Source organism: Egretta garzetta, unplaced genomic scaffold (assembly GCF_000687185.1).
Source record: "Egretta garzetta isolate BGI_Z169 unplaced genomic scaffold, ASM68718v1 scaffold322, whole genome shotgun sequence".
Lineage (NCBI taxonomy): Eukaryota > Metazoa > Chordata > Aves > Pelecaniformes > Ardeidae > Egretta > Egretta garzetta.
The window spans coordinates 1,520,031-1,540,898 of NW_009259044.1; the positions used below are offsets into that span (position 1 = coordinate 1,520,031).

At 39.0% G+C, this 20,868-nt stretch overlaps 1 protein-coding gene across 1 annotated transcript in view; it reads left to right on the forward strand.

Moving 5' to 3' along the window:
• The first annotated feature begins 3 nt into the window (after positions 1–3).
• FAM169B (family with sequence similarity 169 member B) overlaps positions 4–20,868 on the forward strand; it is a 38,425-nt gene continuing 17,560 nt past the window's right edge. The window contains 5 exon segments of the mRNA XM_035890597.1: positions 4–258; positions 11,822–11,848; positions 11,850–11,889; positions 12,564–12,697; positions 15,487–15,586. Of these exon segments, the coding sequence (XP_035746490.1) occupies positions 4–258; positions 11,822–11,848; positions 11,850–11,889; positions 12,564–12,697; positions 15,487–15,586 (556 nt within the window).

Consider the following 20,868-nt stretch of genomic DNA (forward strand, 5'->3'; position numbering starts at 1 on the left):
GAAATGGCGGGCTCCCCGCGCCTAGGCTTCCCAGAAGCGGCCAGAACGCCGCAAAACACTCGGGCCTTTGCAGGAGAACTTTGCTCAGTCGCCTGCGGTCATGACCGGGCGAGCCCCGGCTCTTCATTGCCGTGCTCCCAGCGCCCTGCTTTCACAGGATCGCCTGAGGGAGATGGTGCAGTCCGACCCGCCTGCGCAAAGCAGCGTGGGCCAGAGCAGGCTGCTACAGGGGGTTTTGCCCTTTACCCAAGCGTACGGGTAATTTTTTCCAGGTTTTAGGCTAGTCCACACCTGTCCTGAATCAAAGATGAACTGGGCAGCTTTGGTTCGGCAGGTGATGCTGGTGAAAGGCTCATCTCCAAACGCCTCTTTGCAGTGTGGGTGTAGAGGTCTCCCAGCAGAGGTGCACGAGTTTGGGGCTTAAGTGGCCAAGTACTTGAGAAGTACTAAAGAGCAGAAGAAATAATGTGTAAAAATACGAGTTTGGGGCTTTAATGGCCAAGTACTTGAGAACTACTAAAGAGCAGAAGAAATGCTGTGTAAAAATACGAGTTTGGGGCTTTAATGGCCAAGGACTTGAGAACTACTAAAGAGCAGAAGAAATACTGTGTAAAAATACTTACATATTTTTAAGGCCAAATCTCAGGCAGCATCAGCAAATGTTTACCCAAACTGAGCAAAAACATGGTTTAACAAAAGCAGCATGGTTTAACAGGGACAAAAGGAGCAATAAACACATTGCTTCTTGACCACAGAAGAATAATTAGTTGGATTATTTTGGTGCAGAGATGAGATAGAAAAGGCTTTCTATACTGCAGAGAACTTACCCTTTCTTTAAAAATTATTCAGTAAGAACTTTCTTTGCTCATCATGAGCTGACTGTAGAGCAAAAAAGATACGTGGTCTCTAATGATGATTTTTTGGGGGAAAAAAGCCACTCGCCGGTCGTTTTCTTTCAGCAGAATTTAATTTACTGGTGTTTCTGACAGCAGGCAAAGAGCTGCTCTGCCCAGCAGAGGCCAATAGCGAGAACTCAGCCATTCAGTACGTGGTGGGCTTACACCGCTTCGAAATGAACAGACATTATTTTAGTTTCCAAATGGCAGTGCTCCTAGTGCTCGGTAAGGGAGCTGATTTGAGGACAGGTGGATCTTCTGCACATGCTTCACCGTGGATTTCCAAGGGAGTCTGGTGTGTGTAGTGTTCCTGGTTTATATTTGACTAGGAGCACTTCCAAGAATCTCTGTTCACGCACTTGTTTGGACAAGGGCCCATTGCATCACCTCAGTTAGCTTTTGCACTGCTTTCCCTCCTGCTCTGTTTTTATACTCTTCTTTCTTAATTTGTCACGCTAGCAGGTAAACGGAGAGAAAGTGAATTTATCTTCTGAAACGCATTTTAAGTTGCTGCCATTTATCTAAAGCACCTACTTCATCCCCTTCAGTAAAATAATGATGTTGTTCATTAGTTCCTCTAGCTGCTCATGGCTAAATGTGCTATAGTCAGATTGCCCTTTTTTTTTCCTCCTATCAGCCACTTATGAAAGTCAAACAATTGTAATAATGCTATTGGGGTTTTTTTGGTAGACTCTCAATTCTGCTGATGTTTTTAAATAAAATAGCTTTAGATGAATGGGACTTGGTTTTTCATGTCCAAGCAAACATTGTACTGTTGGCACACTTCAGTTAATGTCTACATTTTTCCCCTGACTTTTTCGTTACTCTCAAATTGAATGTTTAGAACAGTTCTTCTTCCATCCCCTTCCTCTTTTGGAACAGATTCCATTGGTTTTAGGTATTGTCCGAGTTTTGGCTTAGTTATTTAATTGGATATACCTATGTTTAAAACGGTTACAGAACAATTGGCAATAGGTTGAGTATACAGCACGCTTAAAGAGCGTATTGGAGTCGGCCATTAGCTCTTCTTGTGCAAATGGTGCTTTTCAGTTTATGTCGTGCTGTAATTGAGATGCTACAACTAGGTCTTGAGTTCTGTTCTTGTAACTGTTTTTCACAGAGCAAGATTGCTTAAGCTTCCGCGTTTCTGAGCCCCTTTGTAAGTCCCAGGCAAACCTTACCATTGAGAAGCAGGCCAGCTGTTGACCTAGAATGTGAGGTTCTTGTTTTAAATTCAGCCTCGTCACAAGTTATTTTTGATTTTAGAACACTTTGAAAGTCAGATTTTTATATGTTAACCATCTAACAGGAAGGCTAGGAAGGACATTTAGTGAGTAACAAGGTATATACAACTCTGGAGCCTGAGAAATAGTTAGTTATTGGATGAGAAACCTGTACATCTAGTTTAACAGTTGCACTAATGAAGCCTTAAATTTCCATCTGTCTCTCTAGGAAGATGGAAATCTCCCTGCCCTCCATGAGTTCCATGTTAATCAGTTTACAGGCAGGAGATCAGCATCCTGGAAGGTGGAACCACAAAATTTGGGTAGCATAAATGTGGCCCCCAGATCTAGAAAAGCTACTCAAAGCTCTAAGGCGAGACAGATCAACAACCGTACTCCTTCAGTATAACTAAAATCTCATGTATGGAACAGGCAGAATTTTACTCAGACTGAGGAGTGTGTGTCTGTAAGAGGTAAGGGCTGTCATAACCTCGCTTTCCATGCCACAGGTAAGGCGAGTTACTGAAACCTTGCTTTCTTTAACATAAATATGTAGTTATGGTCTAGAAAGAGAGAAAACAGGAAACAAAATCCTAAGTGCTTCACCCAAAGAAAAAATCCAGTCCAAAACCCAACAAACAAACCTGAGTCCCTTTCCATAGTAGCATTGCAGTGAATGTGCTCCTTCCCTTGGGGGCAAGTATGAGAAAACAAACGACACAAGAGAAAGTCTAGCCTGTTTAAATTTGCAAGTGGGAGGTGTGCAGACGTTGTAGTTGTGAGTACTTTATAAGAACCTGCGTAGAACAGGCTAGTATGTATTTTCCACATTGTATAATGGTTGCGTACTGAGAGACTCCCAAATGCTTCGTGTGGCAATTCACAGTTCTGGCGTGTTGTCTTTGCAAAATGATTGGCAGACCCTCAGGTCGCACATATCTGAAGTAAACTGTGTCCTGCTCAGTTACTGAGAGGTCTGTGGATGCTTAAGTGTGTTGTGTTTGTAACCTTTGAAACTGCTATCTGGTGGCTGGTCTTTATAGTATTACTGACAACAGATGGCAAATGGCTCCGCTGATGTAATTCTTGCTAGTGTTTCATTCCTGTGAAGTTGCACAGTTTCAAAATCTCAGAAAGTGCCTCCATATTTTTTCCGCGTAATGATTTCAAGCCAAACTAAATAAAAACATTTTATATTATTCAAATTCCCATGGTGTCATGTGACATTTTTGTAATGATTGCCTTGCAGCAGTTTCAGATAAGTGCACGTTTGGTAGCAATTTAAGGCCTGTGTCCTTTAAGTAATGCTTATTAGTACGTAACAGATGCTGTTTAGAAACATTATGCCTTTTAATAGGCTCTGCTTTTAGACTACATGTTCTCATTCCAGGCAGACTGTGGATCAGGCAAGCTTGGAGGTATGCTGTCGTTTATGCAAAGCCTAAGTCAATTTTCTGCTCTGAAGTCAAGCCATGTGTTTTTCCTTGTTTCTTCCATTCTGGTCATAGCTGCCTTGCTGTGTTTTTCCCCCCTAGTCATATCTTTGGCTGATTGTCAAGCCATTACAATCAAAACCTTTTGCATTTTTAACCACTAGCAGTGGTTTCTTTTGTCCTTACAGAAGAGCCTGTGTAAACTGAATTTAAACAATCTCAGCTTTACTGTCAAGAGCACAGCGAGCACAGAGTTAGCCCTCTGTTGCCAGCCTGTCCTTCCTTCTCTGCTTCTTCCTTCTCCCAAAAGGAGAAAAAGGGAAAAGCAGAGCCACGCTGATTTTGGAGCACCTTCAAAGACATGTAGAATAGCTGACACAATGGCATAGAGAAACAAGAGAGATGTTTACATATTTCCTCCACTACTTGCAGCTGTTTATTAAAGCAAGTTCTGAGACAGACTGAGAGGCTTGTGATTGCTAGTGTAGGTGACGTATTAATTTGCAGCCGCATAATAAATTTAGCAAAGTGAAAATTACTGGGGGAAGGGATTTTTTTTTTTTGTTTCTTTCCTTTTTTTTTCTCAAATTAATTGCTTTATTTTGAGATTAATCTGGCTGTACAAATTGCTCCTTGCAAGTAATTTGGAAAAGGCTGCTGCGCTTTCTTAGGCAGACTTATGCACTCTGCTGGTGGGAGCAGTAGATTTGTCAGATGTGTAAAGCATTTGCGACTCAAATTATGTGCTATCTGAAACTGGTATCCCTGAAGATCTGGCCAGTTGTCTCATATTTTCATTGCTACATCATTTGTTTGGGGAACATTGTCCTTTCTGATAGCAAACCCGGGCTTTCAGGTACTTTTGGTATGCCACACATGCTGCCATAGTTTGTATGAAATGAAAATAAGGGCTGTATGTAGTGCAGCCTTAGGCTTCCCACACCTGCTTTGAACGATGGTGGTAATAGGGAAATGTATTTAATGTGATACTTAAATAGTAGCCCTGGTGCCAGGTTGTGACAGTGGGTGTTTCAGCAATAATTTTAAATGCTCCTTGGTCTTAAAATACGGCTATTTGCTGAAACTGTCCTAACTGGCAGTCTGTCTGGCTTCTCCCCATGGCATGCTAGACAATTTGCCAAACTCACTTAGCATTTCCTGCCATTTCATTATTCCTTGTTTAGCAGTATGGGAGACATTGTCTTCCTCTTTTCCCTTAAGTTATAGGATGACTTTTGATGAGTGTATCCTCCTTTCTATCTTGCATCTTTGTAAAAGATTGAATTACCACTATCTACATTTGAACTTGTGATTCATAAAAGCTCTACTGCTGTTCACGGAATCTTTTCTGTCATTTTCCTTTCAAATCAGCCTCTCTGAATAACGAAAATACTTCAGTGATATATTTCAGTGTCATTTAGGGCTATGAGTCTGGTGAAGTGAGATGTAGCACTGACATAGCTGTGCTGGACGAAGCCCCTGATAAGGACACAGTCATTCTGGAAAACTTGTATATTTTTCTTGTATGTTTTACATTGTTTAGGGGATAGACAAATAATTAGGTTGACACATTTAGATTTTTTTCTTACATATGCAAGAAAATCCATACCACTGACTTCAGTAGTTGAAGTTACACTTTTCCAGGAACATTTCTGCCCATTTCTCAGTTGTATGAAAACCAGTGCATATTAATAACTGAATTCTGATATTCACAGATTCGGAGGTATTAGCAGCAATCCCGCTGAATTGATGGAATTTTCTTGAGGAAAACCTGATGTGAACATGAACTTTAAAGCTTTAATTCATTACAATCCTGAATGTTCCTTTTCTTCAAGACGACATCTTCTCTGAGTTAATCTGTAAACTCCTGCCTTCTTTTTTACATCTAAGCTCTGTGAAAAAGAGAGTTAAATGTGCAGAAGTATGGATTCCTGATATGTCATAGTTACAGCTGGTAGCACTTCCATGCTTTAATAGTATGCTACAGTTTTTATTTATGAAGTCTGTTTCTGGGCCATAATACCGCAGCTTTTTTCAATTACATTAGGTTAGAGCTTTGTGCAAAACATGCCAGTCCAGATGTGCATTCTGTGTATAATAGGACGGGGGTAGCCTGCTTACACAGATGTATTTTCATTTATCTGTACTATGAGTTGGGCGTGGCTTTATTTTTCTAAGTGTAACACTGTTAAAAATCCATCTGAGGGAAAACAGATATAGTTGGAACCTGTTTTCTGGAACTTTCAGTGCAGCAGTATTGCAGGTTAGAGTTGATTAATGCCATTATGTCATCCCTTCAATATGCACTTGCTTTTTTTAAAAAAATCATTTTAAGTAATGTGGTTTCATCTAGATATTTTCCCAAAAAGAGCTAAGTACTTAAATCAATTATTTCATACCCTTGTCTAGTTTTTTTTCCATAAGTTGCAGCTTACTTTAAGTTTTGGAAAATAATTAACACGTGTGACTTATCCTGGTCATACGAGGTCCTGAGGGCCTTCAGAGCTCATCGAAGTGAGTGGAAATTAAAGGTGCTTGGCATTTTTCAGTTTGGCTTGTCTGGTCTCTGCCTCTGCTCATCTACGTTTTGCTAAATAGGTGTGTCTACTTAAAGCTTTTGTCTTCCCTTTTCTGAAATCAGTAGTAAAAATGTGTTAGTGGGAATGAGATGGCTTATATGATAGTATTCTGCACTTGGGCTGCCTAACGTTTGGTCTGCCCTTTGAGTCACAGAATTTGCAGTAATGACGTGCATAGCTACAGCTGAACTCAACTATTTTAGCCCTTTGGTTTCTTAATTGGCAATGGGATTAGGATTATTTATTTACCTTCTGCCTTCATCTCTTGATTTCACAGCAGAAAATTATTTACAGACAGAAACTTGTATTTAGTTTGTCTTCTGAAGCCCTTCTTGCCATTTGAATTGTGATAGAATAGTAATATACAAATGGCATTTTTGGATCGAAACACAGAAACCTGTTAACACCAATGCATTTTTTTCAGCCTTTATATTCCAAGGGCGATTGCTCTGTTAGTAATGATGGAAAGCAATGCAGCGGGGAAGAACGTTGTTTTCATTAATGACGTACAGCATGTGGTTAAGAGCTGCCTTGCCGTGTTGAACAGATACCGCACCATGGCGTTTGCCCACTAGCTTCATTGCCACCACACGTCGTTATGATACTGAAGTTTCACTTACACTAGAACTTGGGTTTTTGACATGCACTTGCTCAATTAAATTCAGGATATGAGAGTCAGGTTCTGCATGTACTCCCGGGAATGTGCCAAAGACCTCTTCCTTCCTTTGAAAGGTTAAACAAATATGGTTGTCTAATGATAACCACATGCATAGAGCCGTTCAAGTTTATTGGAGGGAACGGAGAAGAGTTGATGTTAAGCACTGCTGTTTAACACAGGACTCCCACTCTTCTGAGAGGGTAATGGATAGTACTTTTGTTACATGCGCACAATTTAGAAGGGCAAAAAAAGTTATCTTTAGATCCTAGACGCTGTCATGGTTGTGCTGCCATAGTGTGGCAGTGACAGTCTGCAGGAGAACAGAGAACAATTTATGTTATATGACTTGTTTGTCTTTTTATGTTGTGACTTCAGAAGCACTGATAAGGAAAATGTCACACCCTTTTGAAGTGGTAGATAAGGCACACACTTAACTGATAAGAAACCAGACAGAAAATGAAGTGATTTGTTGGGAGCCACAAAAACACACCTGTGTTAAGAATAAATCTTAGGCGTTCTGGTCTCAGTTGCCTCACTTAATTACAAGAATATTCTCTCCTAAATATTGACATCATGCACAGTCTTTTTGTGTTGCTGCACGCATGTTTGTCTCATTTTGCAAAGTGTTTTCTGAGTGAAAAAAAAAGGGAAAATATTTCTTGGACAGAAAAAACTCACAGTGCTGTCAGAAACACTGAGAATCTGCTGAAGGTTTGGGGGTTTTTTTAATTGTGAAATATATTGGCATGAAAATAAAGCCAATAAATAAAATGAGTACGGCTATTGCAAGCATTAGAAATGGCAAAACTGAATAAAAATTAATGACACCTGGAGGTTAGAAATGTTAGGTTCTTTTTATCTATCTTGTTTCTGCACCACTAGAAATCCCATTTAAGTATTTTTCATATGTTTACATGTAGTATGCACAAGTTTGCACAAATGTACAAAGATGCACAGTCCAGATAGAAATCCTGATGGCTCTTCTGTAAACATCCAGTTCTTAATGGGTGCATGTAGTATCATTCTCTGTGTTTGTAGAACATGGAAAAGTAGTTGTAGGATAAATGATTAATTCACTTCAGACATAACACTTTTCATGCTTCATCTACAGTGAGGTTGATGTATTTTGCTTTACAATCTGGCTGCATCCTAAATGCCTGTACAAATTTCTGAAATAGGCTTTTCAACAAGTAAGTCTTTCCTGGGAGTACCAGCAATACCTTAATGCATCTTAATCAGCCCAGTGGTGTGTCTAGTCTGAAATATCTGCATCACCAACTTGTTGGCTTAAGGAAACAGTATTAATAAGGTACATATGAATGCAGGAATAGAAAATTCTTAACAATGAAAGCAAATATCTCTTGTTTAATAGATTGTGTACTGGGTTCATGATCAAAAAGGACTTACATGTATTGGCAATGCATACTAATTTGAAACTTAAATGAGTATAAAACACATTACAAAGAGACAGAGTTGATTGTCCTGAGTTGTAACTCATTTGTTAGGGAATGGCAAAATAGTAAAACTAATACATAGGTACTAAAATGACTAGTCTAGTGCAAGAGAGCTTGAGGAATATAATAGTGATTTGAATTGCTGTAGCATTATATTAATGAGATAAGTCTGTGGTTATATATGTTCTAGTTAAATTATCTCTATTATGGCACAGGGTTTAGCTGCAGAGGATATAGAAGGATCATCAAAAAGAATTGTCAGAATATCTGATTAGATTGAAGCATGTCATTTACCTTCAGGCATTACAGCAGTCTGTAGTTTCACTTGCGGAATTTCACATACAAGTGTGCGCACCATGTGGTTTTTGTTGTATTGAGAATAAATTCTTTTGCCCATGGAAAAATATTTCCTGCTTGCTTTAACTGGTAGAAGGAAATTCTTGCTGAATCTGTAATGATGGGGTCTGTCTCTTAACGTACAAATATTAATTTCTAGTTCAAAGTAGAATATTGTCTTCTGTTTTGTGATTGCATTTTTTATTTATCTGCCTGATGTAGAACATAAGGATGTTAATCAGATCTGTCTGGATTCCCACATATTGATCTTTTTGGATCATAAGTGAAGTGAACTTTGTCTGACTTTCATCTCTCAAAAAGGATATTTATCCACTTCATGAAACCACCATAAAATTCAGTTCTCTATTCTGGAGAAAATCAGAGGTGGTATAGGAGTGGGTTTAGAAAAAGCTGAGTTTAGGGATCAGGACTGAAACAGGGACCTTGGTTTATGCCTTATTGGCAAAGTCGCATGATGTTTTAGGCTTAGGTACCTATAGTTGCTGGAAGGTAGTATCTCATAAAGATGACTGAGTTGTATGGGCAGTGCCTGCTTGTTTCTATAGCTGGTTTTATCTGTAGCTTTTCACTTTAAAAATCAGATTCTCAGTGCAAACTGATGACAGATCACTAGAGTGAGAGGAGATGCACTTACACATTCTCACTTGAGAATGTGGCCCAGACTGCTTCACGGAAACAAAAGGGAGGAGAAGCAGAAGCCGTTTTAGTTTTTACTCTTAAATCTATTCTGTATGCTTGAAATGGAAATATGCCCGTTCAGATTTCTCATTTATTTATCTCCAGATAAGTTTTTTTCAGTGGAATTGCATACACTTCCTCCTCCTTTGCCCTGAATGCTGGTGCCCTGTAAAAGACAAAGTCTGGTACCTGTCTGTAAACCCTTCGTTGTCACTGCTGCCGTGGAATCCGCCTAGATGATGTCTTGACCTTGTTTACCAGCTTTGGCTATTTAAGATGGCAGCCACTTCAGCGCGAATGTCAGGAATCCCTCTAATGCAGTAGGCCCCCGTTCTAAATTTACTCTCCTTATGGTTTATGGTCCCTCCTCTGTGGCTGCAGCAAGAGGCCCCCTTTTTATGACTCACCCCTCCTGCCCCCCTTCACTCCCCCCCCTTCCTCGCTCGCTCCCTCCCTCCGGTAACCCTTTGTGCACATCGCCTGTTTGAAAGGAGTGCTCGCTGGGGGCCTAGCAGATCAGCTGCCACAATGTGCTCTTTTGTTGCCGCTAGGTACGATCAAATTCGAATGAAATCCTGTAATTCAAATTAGGTTAAAAGGCTGTCCTTGGAACTTTGCAATTTTGGTATCCCAAGAAGCTGATAGGGGCCTCAGACTGAAGCACTGACAGGAGAATAGTGCTGCTTTTCTTTTCAAGTGAAGTTAACAAATTATTTTGCATTTGACTTTGGAACCTTTATAACATCCTGTTAGCCAGCAATAATTATTGTTATAGTCAAATGCCTAATAACAATAGTTATGGTTAGCTTTTGTTGAGGGTGGTGTGTTTTTTTTGTTTCTGTATACAAAAAGGCATAAAAGGGACACATACAGGAGGGCAACTATAATTTCTTTGTACTGGGGAAAACTGGGAAACACATTAATTAATGTAACAAAAAAATCAGCCAGTGATTTTTCCCCTGCCTATGGCAGCTGAACACTAGTAGTGGTACATGCATGTGTGTGCAAGTTTTGGGGGGATGTTCACAACAGCCAGCCTTAGCACAAATGACTTCTTGAGGACACTCCAGGGTACCTAGAGTTAGACTTCTGCTCTGTACTGTCCCCAAAGGAACCTCACTCTTACTCTCTCCCCCTCCCTGCCCTTTATATATAGAAGCCGAGACAGATTTGTTTTCTTCATGAAAAATTTTTGGATTTCCCCTTTATTGGAATATGTGCTCCTAACTCGCATGGGCGTTTTCAGAGTATTACACAGGAAAGACAAGTTAACTGGAAGTCTAAAAGCATTTTTTAGAGACAAGAATTACTTCTGTGGAAAGCTGTATTAATGGGAAGTTGATCAGAAGTTTTCTCTAATGCCTCGTTATTTAATCTGTGACATTATTTCATCCTTAAAATGGCCACTGTTACCTTAGAATACAAGCATGTTACATACCAGAAAGTTAGTGTAACTTTGAAGGTACTAGTTGTTTGGGTCAGTGGGGAGAAAACATGATTGTGCTTATTAAATTGCTTTGGCTTAACAGTGGCAGGATGTAACCTTGTAAGCAGCATCTCATGAGTTGTATCTAGTAGCACGGCCAATGTTTTTCTTTGTGCAAAACTTAAGTCTTACATGCTGTTCGTTTGCAAAGAATTAATTTACTAGTAAATTTGCTTCAGTAAATTACTGAAGTTTTTAATAATAATCTCTAATTTCTTTCCCTTGTATGGCTTCTTTGCTTGATGGTGTTACGCAGTACACTGGGGAAGGCCGCTGCAGAAGAAAACTGGCACTGCTAAGTACTGGCTGGGATTTTATAATGTGACTCAACTTGCCAGTGTTGCAATGCTGTTTTCTCTCCCATTTTGTCACATACAAACATACTATGAAAACCATTTACAGAGTAGCTTCTGTTCAGCATTCTGACTACATAGCTCTGCTGTCAAGGCTCAGGATGTAAGCTGATTGCCTGCAAAGGGCAGGAAAATAGTGTTTAAAGCATTTTAAACAGTGCTGGGTGGTGGTGAATTATCAGTTGTAGTTTCTTACCCTTTTGCTGAGGAATCAGATACTGATCACTGCCAGAGGGAGGGTGGTGGGACCGTGAGTGAATCGTTTGACCTGGTACTGCAAATCCCACGCTCCTACTTTTACATGGAAAGGTATCATTTTCAATATGGTACTTTTATGATTCATAGTTTCTGAATCTTAATATAGACAGTTCTTGCAATGGCCCTCGAAAGACTGTTCATTTTCTCAGGCGTTTGCTTTGCACTTAGTATCAGTGCAGTTATTTCACATTAAACTTGGGTCACAGAAGCTGCCGTGTGAGAGCAAGCCATGATTAAAAATGGAGGATTCAGAACTAAGATTCCAACTATAGCAGTGTGGTAGAAGATTTTGTCCTCAGCTCGGGGCTTACAAGAGTTGCATGTGTAACTTGTTGATTGAAAGCCCCTCAAATTAGAAACTACTTCCTTCCTATGACAGAAGACTGGCAAAATACTATTTGGACTGCTAACCCATTTCTTCTGAGCTGGTGTGAGCTACCAATCAGTCTGGTTTGTTGTATCAGAAAGGGGTTGCTTGATTCCTCACGAGCACCGAGTTGGATTTTGCATTTAGGTAATGGGCATCAGGTGTATGTCATTTTTGTTTGCATGCAATTAACAAATACTTTGTGTGAATACCTTTCATCATTGAGTCACATGGATTGAAAGTTATGTTGCATAAAAGATGATAGTTACTATTTTGGGAACTCTTATGTAGGTAAGTATTTTAATATTTTTTGACGTTATTTCATTGTTGTTAAAGTGCCCAATTGAATTTACTCACAAAAGAGAAAGACAAAACTAATGATATACAACAGATCATTAACTGACCCATAAAGGGGCAGTCTTCTAGAAAAGAGTGGAAGCTTTGGAATTCTTTTCCTGTTATATTTTTGGACAGTACTAAAACTCAGGCTTTGTTTTGAAGATTTTTTTCTCTTCCAGCTTTGAAGCAATGTACTTATACCTAGAGAAATTCGAGACTGTACTTGTTGAATCAAGGGAGACAAATGTGATTTGGTGCTGTCATGGTTCTACTTTGTAAAACTGCATGTCAAGAGGCAAATAACATATAGATAGGTTTTCACCAGCCTTACTATTTTAGACTAGGATTATACAGAAGGCTCTAATGGGTACAATAAGGGTCCAGCTACGCCAAGCAGCTGCTGGGGAAACTGAGGTTTTAAAACTCATGTTTCTTAGTTAATTTAAAAAGTAAAAATATCTTGTGTTTTATTTGTACTACAGGTTGCCTTTGCTTGGTTGATACATTAGCAGGAGATCCAGAGGTTCTGCAAGGAGATGCTGAAACATACTATGAAAAACTCTTGACGAAATCATCGTCTGCTGCTGATGTTTTTTCGATCCCTGGAGGAGAGGAGGTAGTAGGTTGATGATTTTCATACTGCAAGTTAGATACTTACAAACTAGTTTGTTGGTTGTGCTCATAGCCTGTCTGTGAATAAGGGTAAAGTGGTGTGGCCAGATTAAAAATATCTTAAAATCAGCAAATTCTGCATTATTTTAAATAGTTTGCATGCTGCAAATGAGAGATAAGCTTAAACTGCAAGTCTAAAACCCTCTGAGTGTGGATGAGGGTTTGGCATACGTAGCTGAACTTTGCACCTTGACCAGCCTCCTTATAAGACTGAATCAAAAGTGAATTTGATAGACATTTATTCCTTGGCACAGCTCTGTATTCTGTCTCTACTGTGCAGTTTACACAGGTTTGGTGATATAGTCTATCTTTTGTTTCCATTCTTTCCAATACTTATATTGATAATTTTGAATATGGGTTCTCCCAAAGGAACTCTGATCAGATGTGATTGACAGATGGCATAAATACTGTAGGTACCAAAGCTTTAGGGTCTATTCCTGAGCCGCCTGGGGCAATACATTGGAGATGACTGAGCAGGACTATTAAAAATTCTGACTTCAGTCAACCTATGAAACCTTTCATTCTGCGCGTTTTCTAGATCATAAAAGGTGTGCTGGGCTAACTGTTACTGTACCATCAAACCAGTAAGTGGATTAGTTGAAATAAATGTTTGGACTACGGTGGCTTTTCTATAATTTAGGAAAATAATATGCAGTAGTTTCCAGAAAAATGCTGGTTCAGGTGGGTAGCTTCATCTTTGAGCCATGAATGTAACTAGCTTTAAATACTCTTTTAATGCCCTCTAGTGGGCCATGTAGGGTTAAATACAAACAAACCTGAAAATGCAGAGATCCTCCAGTTTAGGGCTTCTCCGTCCTTACCTCAGTCGTTCATGGCTGGTTATACTTTCAGAGACTCATTTGCTATTCCATTAGAAGGGAGGGTAAGTTAAAATCACAAGCAGTGCTGTGTGCATTCCTGAAATAGCTAGACATAGTGAGATCAGTTAAAGGTGGGCTTCTGGCTTTTGATTCAGAACTGTCTTGATTTTGTGGCTTGTCATCAGACCTTCAATATATCACATGACTGATTTAAGTCTCATAGCAACACATTTCTCTTTGCATTCATTTAATTCAGGTCTAATCTAATCTGCAGTCAGCTAGTCAAGGGCATAAGTAATGGTAATGTTTTTGCTGCATGGTTTTTTCCTTTTACTCTATAATAAATAGTTCAAAGAATGTTGATATTTTGTAATTAAAAATAAATTAAATGTAATAAAGTAAAGCTTCCATCCACAGTGAAAATCTCAGCTAACAATCTCTATTATATACCTACAACACAAAGGATGAGGGTTTTGGTGTCTGAATAATGGCTGCAGTTACCAGGCTTTTTTTTTTTTTTCCCTATGGATCCAAATTAAAGCAGGTTTCAAGTGGCAGGACCAGCAACCATGAAGAATTATTTAGCAAGTGTTAAGTTGCTGTCAGCCCACTTGCTGTGGTCACAGAACTTCTTTTTGGTATGGCATGGTCTTTGGTCGAGCATTCAGTACACAAATAGCAAGGATATTGCAAGTCAGGATGAAAGCGCCTTGGCTGCGTTCATACACAGAAAGCTATGCTTGGCTCATGCTGATGTTGTTAGCACCTGTGAAAGTGCACATTGCCTTATAAAACAAAATAACACTCATAGCAGTATTGGAAATAGTACTGGCCTTTTCATTATAGTAATGCTCCTAGGTGCCATAATGACATCAGTGCTCTTACATTTGAAGCATTCAAAGAGCGACTGAATCCCCAGAACATACTGAGATTTCAGGAAGCTCATGAATACAGATTTCAGGCAGTTTTCAGTTTTTTTCCTGGAGTCCAGTGTTTGCATAGATGATCCCGGGATTCTGGAACTCATAAACTAGTGAACACTGGTTTCAGCTTAAAGTTGTTATCTTGAATAATCCATATTCATACTACTCCTTCCATGCACCAAGAACTATTAAATGTATCACATGACTGATGTGAGTTTCATAGCAAACTGACAAATGGGTGCAATTAGAGAGAGAGGCACACCCACACATACACAATGGACCAGATTTTTGAAAGTACAGTACATACTGTGCTAAATTATGCACGCTCTTTGCCTGTACCTAAACTTACATGAGAGCATTTGCAATATTCATATGGAAATCGTCATCTCTATGCATATAGAGCTGTTTGAGCACAGTAATTTTGTGTTTATGTGTCACATCATTTAGAAGTTTAGTCTAAGACTGAGAGCTAGAGAGCTGCATTTTGATTTTAGCTTTGCCTTCAACATAACCACCTTGTGCCAATTATCTACCCTCCCTGTGCCTCACAGATAAACTGCCCAGTCACTGCCCTAATGCTTTGATACTCCCTGTACCCTGAGGCTTAATTCATTGTTTGCAAAACACAACAAGTACTCAGCTGGACGGTGCTGCAAGAATTGCAAGTTATATTTGTTTTTATTTGCTGTTGTATTTTTTTTTTATTTGCTGTGTCGGGTCTTTCATAACACCATTTGTCTGGATGTAACAGTGTTCAAAGCCAGGTTATGTACTAATAGTAAGTCAGCACTAAGGTCTTCACTAACTTTGGTAGCTTGATTTCTTTTAAATTAATATTACTTACTGATAATATTAGAATATTATGTATGTTTCAGAGCCTTGAAGTTCAGGGTTGAGAGGGTGTTGTGCTAAGCTTGTACCATGCATGTTAGTAAAACATCTTGCCAGCTTTGCAGTACAAACAGCTACAAGGCTTGTTTGTTTTTTAGGTTAAACTTGAAGATTCCTGTGTGTGTTTTGTCCCTCTCTACCGAAATAATCCTACTTGCAAAATGCTGCTGTTAACTCATCCAAAGGATAAAAAGACAGGTTAGAATTGGTCAAAATATTTTGAAATTTGAGTAGTTGTACTTTCTTCACTTTTAAGATGGTCTGCTTGTTCATATATTTAAATATTTTGGGGTTGTTTTGAATATGAAGTGGATTCAGTTTACCTGTCAGGGATTTGTGTTGGTGGGCTACTGATGAGAAGAGAGGATTGACAATCAGGGCTTTTAAATTCTATGCATAGCTGTGCTGGTTGCTGAAAAATCACCCTGGGTAAATCTGTTATTCTTTCTGAGTTTGTTCAATGGGGTAGTATTTTTCTAATTCAGGATGATGTGAAATTTAATGCATTATAGTTTGGATAGAATTCTGGAATCCTTAAACAAGAGCAAATATATATGTGAAATTGTATTAGGTCTTACTGATTCTTACTCATGTTATTTTAACTTTAGGATATCCTCTTCTGTCCTAGATTTAAATGCCTTCTATTTCCAGTACTGGTGTGTGAAGGGTAGATTTGGAGTGAGACCATGCTCAGGAATTGAGTTAAAACCATTTTAGTCTTAAAGTAAAGATATTCTTTAAACTCTACCAGCTCCCTTGCTTCCCGCTAGTAATGCTGGTGTTTTCCCATTACAGCTATGTGTCAGCTTGACAGGGATACACTACAATTGTGTTACAGGCAGCAGAAGTCAGCATGTGCTTACTGGTGTTTCTGTTTCATGAGTCACTGCTTAGAATATCAACAGGTAGTTAAGATTTGATCAATAATTGTATCTAAGTTTTATCTTCCTCCTATCAGGATCACAGTATCTTCAGACACAGCCTGATTTCTTACTACTTACTCTCTTAGGCAAGTGTCTTTGATTATGGAATGTGAAAAAATGCAAATGTAAAATAAGTAACAGCTCTTGATACCACTGTCATTAATGGGAAACTTGACTCCAAGTTGCGTAATACGAAAAGCCCAGGTTGTAACCCACCTAGATTAAATGAGGAATGTTGGAGCTGTTGTGAAGCAACAGGCTATAGAATTTCTGGAACATCTACAACAAAGACATGAGCCTGTGCATTGACTGGCTGTGTCACTTAGGGAATACAGAACACATGAAACCTCTTAAACTTTCAGTTTCCAAATGTGGCAGCAAAGTAATGACATCTGTCATTAAAAACATACTTTTTTTTTTTCTTTTTTTTTAAAAGGATAAGCTATAAATTATGCCTGAAGGGCTTTAATAGCCAGTATTCTTAATAATAAAACAATGGCAAGGCAAAGAAGTTTAACACTCTATGGTTCAGTTCTGAAGTGTGGCAGGTAACATTCTTACACTCTTAGAACAGGTACTATTAGTATAACTAAGTGTTCATTGTTCAGTCCAAACCCCGTAACCAGGAAATTTCTTCGTAAGAACAAAAAACAGATTAAAATAATCGGTGGTTAGAAGTGAATTCTGCAAAGTTTTCCAGCTCCTTTTACATATGAGTTCCACTGGACGTTTGCTAATGGCTTGTGATTCACATAGTTGAAGGTAGGAGACCTTTCCAAGTTACAAGTGTAGTCAAAGACTTGCTGGTCCCTCTAAAACTATTGATATAGAATTACTTTCCTGACATGAATTTATATATTCCATTAACATTTTTCTGAAGAGAGATAGGCACTGGTGTGATAAAAGAGAGAAGTGTCTACACTGGCAGCCAAACTTGCTCTGTGAGTGCAGTTGTGCATACCTACTGCTCATACTCAAAGGAATGTAGTTGAAAACAGCATTAAGTTAGTTTAGGCTGCACAAGAGGAATGAGGATCTGTAACAACTACCATGCAAAAATAAAGAATTATTAAATAAATGCAGTTGAAAGCAGTGCATTTAGCACAAGTCTTCAGTTAAATGATCTAGTAGTATTAGGAACAAGTATTAATGAGATGCATGTACACAAGGAAAAAATTATTTCCCACAGGAACATGTCAAACAAGTCCACATTGGAGCCTAAATTATATGATAGCTATCTACATTAAAAGCTTAAACCTAGCAGAATAAACACCTTAGTATACTATAAACAACAAACTGACTGACTACTGTGACCCCCTTGCAAAACTTTAGCTTGAGTCACCAGCCCATAGTCGCAGAAACAGTCTCACAGAGATCGTAAGTCTAGTTATTTAAGTAAGGCCTACCTCATCTGGCTTTTAATACTTCTTTTTAAAAGTGTGATTTACAGGACTTTACTGGAAGTTCTTTGTTTCTGGATTTTATATGCTATAAACAGGTGGCCAGCCTTCTTACACACATCAAATTTGACTGACGTGATTTTTTTCTTTTGATGAGTTTGAATAAATTTTCATTAGTTCTCTGAAGTCTGCTGGGATGTGTGTATATGTGTGTGCATGCCTATACATATAGGTATATACATTTGAAGTATTTTGTCCAAATATTTTTCCCACAGTTTAACGGATTTGGAACGGACTCTTAAGGCAGTGGACCATGTTAATGTGTCAAGTCCATCTGGATTTGCTTACCTGTATGACCTTTTGTTCTGACCAGTGAACAGATCAAATTGTTTCAAAACCAATTCTTTCAGAGAAAAGCAATATTTATTAACTCAGTCATTGTTATTTAAGGATACGGGCAGAAAGTTAAAACACTAACCAGGCTGTGTGATTTTTTTTTTTCCCTTCCCTTGAGCTTACACTTTTCTTGTGTACTCGAGTTTCATCCAGATGGGAGAGGCAAATAATCTTGCTGTAATCTTGTGATCTCTTCTCTTTCTCATGTGCTGTCCGGTGTGTCTGTATTTTAGTTTTACTTCACACCAGGAGTGCTCTTAGAAGGAAATTTCCTGGTTGTCCCTACGTACTGTGCTTCAGTTCATATCAAGGAGCAGTCTCAGAGTGCATGAACTGGATTACTTTTGGCAGAAATGGAGTTAGGGGATGCACTCCAGAAGCATACTGATGTGCCCCAACCTCTAATGGGCTTTTAGTTTTCAGCACCAGGCTAGAATTTGTGAATTTCAGGTTTTCTGCACCAAATGTTTTACTCTCTGAATTCAGTTTTGTTAGTGTTAGTCTTGCTAATGCAAACACGGCCCACTGATTTTTCCTCTTGCAAGTCATTTGGACATTTCCGAAGTCCAGTGGGGGAAGGCAGCCAAGGGTGTCCCCGGATATGCTAGGGTAGAGGTGCTTTACTGGGAGCAATTGGAAACAGAGTAGAAGATGCAGCTAATAACTGTGTAGGGCATGTTTAGTTCTGTACTTCTCAGGTCCTGGTGTGGACAGTGAATCAGCAACAAGCGTTAGAATCCTCATTGCTTGGTTCTGCCACAGCTCACGTGATGCTCTGAGACCACATCACATTGCTCCCGACAGCCACAACCTTCCTCTGCTCCAGTGGTTCTACAGACTGGCGACTGCCAAACCCCTAGCTAAAGCCATTTCAATTTAGTTGTCTTCTCCAGCTCCTGGAACCACCAGTTCCTTCAGCTTCACTCCAACATCTCCACCTTTGCTCCTGGTGGCTCCCCAACATCCCTCACCCCCTAAAATGAACTCTGTACTAAGCCCTGACAATTGCTGGGGTTAACCACACACCTGGGCAGTACCTTAATCTCAGTGAGAAAGCTGTATACCTTGTAAGTCTTATGTTCCTATATGATAGAATTTCCTCTTTCAGCTTCATTTGCATTAACATCTATAATGGTTAAGTATTGCATAGGTGAAATGATGTATATAATACTTATGTAATAATATCCACTGTAATATACTTATTTTCCCACAGTTCCCAAGGAATATATTGTCAATCTAATAATTTGTTTGAAATTCTAACGATTTAGACTGGAAAAAATACTGAATTTAGTAGCCTAGCTACAAGTTTACCTATGAAGAGCTTTAAAGTTTGATGCCATTTAATTCTTGGACATCTAGGTTAAAGGGGGGTTGATTCCAACACTGGGATTTATATCTGATCATCTTGATCAGATGGGTTGTCCAGAAGTGATGCGTAGCTTGGGGTCTGAAATGACCTGCATTCTCTTGAAAGAGAAAATGGATATGGTAGCTTTTTGATAGAACTTGGTCTTGGTTGGGAGCATTTTTAATTTATTTTTGATGGGCTGAGTGTTCTGTTCTGTTAGTATATCTGTACAGATATTTTTATGAGAATGTAAATTCTGTTGTAAGGGCTTACAGAGCATAACATGGGTGATTAACATCTTTATAACACTAAATAAACATACCCTATTGTGGCATTTTCTGTATGCTGTATATAATAATTTACAATAACTGTTAGACGCCATGGAACATTTATCACAAGACATTTGCAACAAATCACTGGGTAAAACTCGAATTGTAGAAGAAAATGTAATTGGTTGCAGGAAAGATATCTATCTTAGATACTTGAACGGCTGCCATTACTGCAGCATCTGCATGCCTCCCAAGCTTTAATGTATTTATTTCAATAAGGCTCTTAGGAGAGAGAGAGAGAAATGCTCTTATTCCCTTTTAAAGATAGAGAACTGGGGGACACAGCTATTCAACGTTGCAGAACACAGTTTAATATAGGATCTCTGAGCTTGCTCCAGTATCAGAGCTGACCTAGGCTTGGTTGCATGGAACTACTTGTTGGGGTAATTTACCTCTGTAAGCATGCCATCAATCTGAAATACTGCCAAAATTAAGGTGAAGATGACTTTATCTAAGGTAAAGAACTGGTACATTCTATATTTATTCAACAAACTCAAATTACAGCTCTCATTTATAGCATTGCCTTTAATTTAGATTGTGACCGAGGGATGCATTTCAGCAATTCAGATGAAGGAAGTACCAAGCTGGATGTTGCTTTAATTTTTCTGCTTTACTCTGTGTGTAGAGTCCTGATGTGCACATTTCATTCAAATAGTTGCACACCAGTGCGGGAACGTTTGGCCAGCATAGCCTAGAAAGTAAAAAATATAATCCAGACCTGGGTTGGGAAGGGATCCATGTTTGCCTAGCAAAAGGAGAGATTTCATAATCACAATTGCATTATGCTTAGTGCATAATTCAACTCAAGAGTTTTTCAGTACTGTATTCCAAATATCCGTAGTGGTATGGAATTGTGTGCTTCACAGGCTCTCAGCTTCTTGCAACACTCTGAACGTATCTGTCTGACTGCAAGTGGTGAAAGTACTGAGGTTTAGCAAGCTAGTGCTTACAGGGCAAGCCACCCATCCAAGCATATATATGCTCCACTAATTGTGAACTGAAATGTATTGGACTTAATCCATTTCACCTAGTTTTGCAATTGCAAGATCAAGCCCATCAAGTCTTGCAATTTCAAGATCATTGT